This window comes from Portunus trituberculatus, chromosome 48 (assembly GCF_017591435.1).
Source record: "Portunus trituberculatus isolate SZX2019 chromosome 48, ASM1759143v1, whole genome shotgun sequence".
Taxonomy (NCBI): Eukaryota; Metazoa; Arthropoda; class Malacostraca; order Decapoda; family Portunidae; genus Portunus; species Portunus trituberculatus.
Genome location: NC_059302.1, coordinates 13695264 through 13700166, shown reverse-complemented (window position 1 = coordinate 13700166; position 4903 = coordinate 13695264). Strand labels below are relative to the sequence as shown.

The 4903-nt window shown below is 42.3% G+C and overlaps 1 protein-coding gene across 1 annotated transcript in view; it reads left to right on the top strand.

The window, feature by feature from the left end:
- LOC123498417 (trichohyalin-like) overlaps positions 1-2032 on the top strand; it is a 57072-nt gene extending 55040 nt beyond the window's left edge. The window contains exon 38 of the mRNA XM_045245523.1: positions 167-2032. Coding sequence (XP_045101458.1) covers positions 167-310 — 144 coding nt within the window. The 3' untranslated portion in view covers positions 311-2032. The remainder of the gene's footprint in view (positions 1-166) is intronic.
- Positions 2033-4903: the final 2871 nt, after the last annotated feature.

Genomic DNA, 4903 nt, shown 5'->3' with positions numbered 1-4903 from the left:
AATAAAGCTCTTTATATCACAGTGTGGTAATTTCCAGGAGAAACAATGTTGTGTGTTGTTTTATGAAGAAATGTCCTCTCTCCCCGAGGCTATTTCTGTGCCCCACATTCCAAAGGCTTATCCTTCCCTTATCCCTGGACCGCGAATAACACCCGTCTCTCCGCAGATCGCCTCCCTGGAGAGTGAGGCCGGCTCGACCCTGCCCCCCGTGCTGCAGCGGTACAGAGGTCGTGCTGACAACGGGGCCATGACCAAGACTCACTCCATCTCCTCTATAGGCCGTCGGAGCTCAGTGGAGACTGAGGTGTGAGGCAGGACTCTCCGGGCCTCACGGGCCGAAATACACCAGGAAAATCAACTAGGAGGAGAGGGAGTGCAATGGCCTGCCTGCCTCGTGTCTGCTCTGGTAGAGGCGTTCATCCACACGATGTGTACACCACTGCCCTGACACCTGTACCACACGGACGATACTCAATTCCCTTAATATATTATGCAGCAAATTGATACCTAAAATAAACTTTGTCCAGCACAATCTAAGGAAATCGTTCTTACATAGCGGGGGGAACCATATTTTACATGTTCGTGATGTTCAGTACTGACTCCAGGCAATGTAAGACTTCTGAAGAGAATATTGTAATGAATACCCCAAGAGTGAACCAGGGAAGACCTGAAGCAGGTGAGGAGGTCCAGACATGGCAAAGGTGGGGTGTGTCGCATCCCCGGGCAGAATCAAGAGCACAGCGCCCCCAGATGCCGACCCTCGCCTGTTAGGTTGAAACCAGTCTGGTAAACTTGCTTCAAGAACACGTTAATAACTGTGTGGCTGTTATGTTCAGAAGGTACATATTTGTTCAATCAACCATAACTAAGAATTAATTCCTACTTATAATATCATTAGCTTATACATTTGTGTACATTTTCCTATTTATGTAATGTATCACATATATGCATATTTCTGCACTTGTGTACATTCTTAGTGGTAAGTCACACACTCTCAGCGCCTGATGAGGGAAGCCACAGTGACTTGTGCCACTGAGAGCTGGAGCCTCGAGCCCGGCACACCACATCGGGAGGCGCCGCTGCTCACCCCAATACGGCGCTGAGAAGCTGCTCGCCCTTACACTCATCCCGGTGACATAAATTTGTGTATATTGAATGTGTGTTTTGCCCCTCACCGTCACACTTGTCCATCACACCAGCAGTAGTGTAGTGTTCGTGTGGCAGCACAGTGCCATTAAGGTCCCTCTCTCTTTCCCATTCAATGGTGTCGTTCACATACGCAACTTTCCATCCATCTCACGACTGAACGTCCGTCAGAGAGGTGAGTAATGAACCAGCACCTTTTACCTCCGGCGCGTGTTCAACATAAATAATATCATTCATCGAAATCAATCTTTATATATATATATATATATATATATATATATATATATATATATATATATATATATATATATATATATATATATATATATACAGTGCATAATATCTTCGATAGTAAAATTAGAGTTATGCATATGTGATGTGTTTTGTGATACTGTAAAGTAAAAGTAAACTAAAGCCAGACGATAACACTGTGATCGCGATTGACGTTCAGTTGACACTCACGCCGCCACACACACTACACGTCTGTGTGTCCTTGGTATGAAACACTTGCTCCAAGCGAGTCGTGAAGTCTCTAGTGAGTAATCCTCAGCACAACCCTGGACGCGAGAGCTGTTCGTCTTCTGATCACACACGCCGCCTCACCTCAGGACGTCTTCACCTCATTTCAAGCAACTAACGCAAATATGAAACAGCGGTTTAATAATCATTCTGTTCTTATGCTTCATTACAAAGCACTAATATAATTCCCAGCAAGGTGAGTGGCCAAGCAAGGGGTGAGGCGAGGCGTGGAAGGCGAGAGGTCCCTGTGTCCCACGTGCTTCACCTCAGCATGTACATATACTACTGTTAGCTCATCGTGTTGTCTGTCGTGCATGCATCAAATACTTAGAAGGATTTCACATTCAATTAAAAATTCTATTTACAATATACTTTTCTTCAGGATTATATCACCTAATAAAATTTAAATGAACTCAACAATTTGCTCCGAAATACATAAACGAATAAACAAACGAATAAATGAATACCCCAAGCCATTCCTCCACACCTCTGAACATCCAAATGACTCAAAATAAGAAAGTTCACCTCATTTCTTCCAAATAAGTAGTAAAAAAATCAACCTTCCCACACACCACAAAACCTAAATGAAAAACAAACAAAATAAAGCCAGTTCAAATCCCTCGCAAGAAAAGAAAAAAAACAACAGAGAAAAAGAAACATCCCAAACACACTTCCCATTTCACAAAGCCTAAGTGACATAAAAAAAAAAGGTCAATAAAAGACATCCATACCAATAGCGGCGTGTTTGAGGGAATGTGTTATCTCGTGCTTGCAGACAGAGAGGTCAAGTGTGAGAGTCAGGTGGCAGGTAGACCATCTGTACCATCTTTTCTACCAGTTTGTGTAATTCTTGTATGTTGTTCAGAGCGAATGATGCCAAAAGGACTGGGAGAATGGAAGAGATTGGACACTGGAAGAATAACAAGGCTGAAAAAAAAGAGGTATGAGAAATCGAGGAGAGAAGAGGAGGAAGATGGGAAGTAGACATTAAAAAGGTGACGGTTTGTGCATAATTCATTCATTACGTCACCTCTGTGGGCAGACCCTTCATCCACTCGTGTGTGTGTTTGTGTTTGTGTGTGTGTGTGTGTGTGTGTGTGTGTGTGTGTGTGTGTGTGTGTGTGTGTGTGTGTGTGTGTGTCCATTCACTCCCCCCAAAAAAACCAAAGCCACAAAATATATTGACAACAACAACACAAAATACTACCACTAGTAATACCACCATCGCCATAACACGGAAGGCACACGTACATTAACTTCCATACACTACATACAGAGAGAGAGAGAGAGAGAGAGAGAGAGAGAGAGAGAGAGAGAGAGAGAGAGAGAGAGAGAGAGAGAGAGAGAGAGAGAGAGAGAGAGAGAGAGAGAGAGAGAGAGAGAGAGAGAGAGAGAGAGAGAGAGAGAGAGAGAGAGAGAGAGAGAGAGAGAGAGAGAGAGAGAGAGAGAGAGAGAGAGAGAGAGAGAGAGAGAGAGAGAGAGAGAGAGAGAGAGAGAGAGAGAGAGAGAGAGAGAGAGAGAGAGAGAGAGAGAGAGAGAGAGAGAGAGAGAGAGAGAGAGAGAGAGAGAGAGAGAGAGAGAGAGAGAGAGAGAGAGAGAGAGAGAGAGAGAGAGAGAGAGAGAGAGAGAGAGAGAGAGAGAGAGAGAGAGAGAGAGAGAGAGAGAGAGAGAGAGAGAGAGAGAGAGAGAGAGAGAGAGAGAGAGAGAGAGAGAGAGAGAGAGAGAGAGAGAGAGAGAGAGAGAGAGAGAGAGAGAGAGAGAGAGAGAGAGAGAGAGAGAGAGAGAGAGAGAGAGAGAGAGAGAGAGAGAGAGAGAGAGAGAGAGAGAGAGAGAGAGAGAGAGAGAGAGAGAGAGAGAGAGAGAGAGAGAGAGAGAGAGAGAGAGAGAGAGAGAGAGAGAGAGAGAGAGAGAGAGAGAGAGAGAGAGAGAGAGAGAGAGAGAGAGAGAGAGAGAGAGAGAGAGAGAGAGAGAGAGAGAGAGAGAGAGAGAGAGAGAGAGAGAGAGAGAGAGAGAGAGAGAGAGAGAGAGAGCGCTTAGAGTGAATGAAAGTGAATGAAGGAAATGTGTATCCTTCAAGATTCCGAACAGCTGGGTTATACTTCCACACACTTCCGTCAGTTTAGGGACAAGAAAAAGGGAGGCTGAAGAGGCTAGGCCATGTGTAGAAGAGAGAGATAAATACCCCAAAAACTTACTGGATATTGACACCAAATACAGGAATATAGTGGAACATCAAAGAGGTTTATAGATGCACTGAAGAAAGATATGTCTGTGTTGAATGTGTCAAGGCAAACGCAGATCAAAGTGAAAATGTGTGATCCGCAGTGACGACCTCAATCAGGAGAAACCAAAAGGAGAATGGGTAGTGTTGCTGGACGTGTAAAGAGTAAGTCGTGGTAAAGACCGTATGAAGGACTAAGGGAAGAGAAAACTATAGGTGTTGGAATGAAGCAGCGTGATGCACTGTGAGTTAAGGGACTGCTGGTCGAGATGTATGGTAAAATGCATTGAAAAGTATAAAACATGGAGGAAAATGGCACGCGGAAAAAAAACTCGAGGAAAGTAAGATAAAAATGTGTAGTACTGGGAAACATGAAATGGAAAAATGGTTAAAGAAAAATTGAACAAGAGGAAATGTAACATAACTGCACAGGGAATACAAAATGGTACAGAAAATTGGCGGAATGTCATTTTCTAAAATAAGAATAAATAATATGACCTGGGAGTTTACTAAATGTCAGACACTCATTCAACATTTCTTGAAGTAAAAAAAAAATGACAAAAAGGAAAAGGAATATCAAATTTCATCATTATTTTCATAGTTCAAATTTATGATGTTTTCTTGAGTCTTTCTTTCTTATATTTTTCTATTTCTTTCTTTATTCTTTTCTTTGTTGACATTTATTTGTCATTTTTCCTCTGCAATGTTTCCAGTGACATTTATTCTTCCCCTATTTCTTTTTACGTTTGTTTTTGAGTCATTCCATCGTCGTTTTTCCATTTATGTAACATTTTCCCTCCCAATGTTTATACGTGTGCCATTTTCCTTTATGAAGTTCAATATGATGCTATTTTCTCTTATTTTTAATCCTACGTCAATTTCCTCGTCATCTATTCATGTGCCAATTTTTTCTTTTTCATTTATTTCGAGGCCTCTTTTTTCCCTTATATTTATCTCTGTGCCATTTTTTTTTGGCATGTTTTATATATTTTTTACATTTATTCCCGTACTATCGTA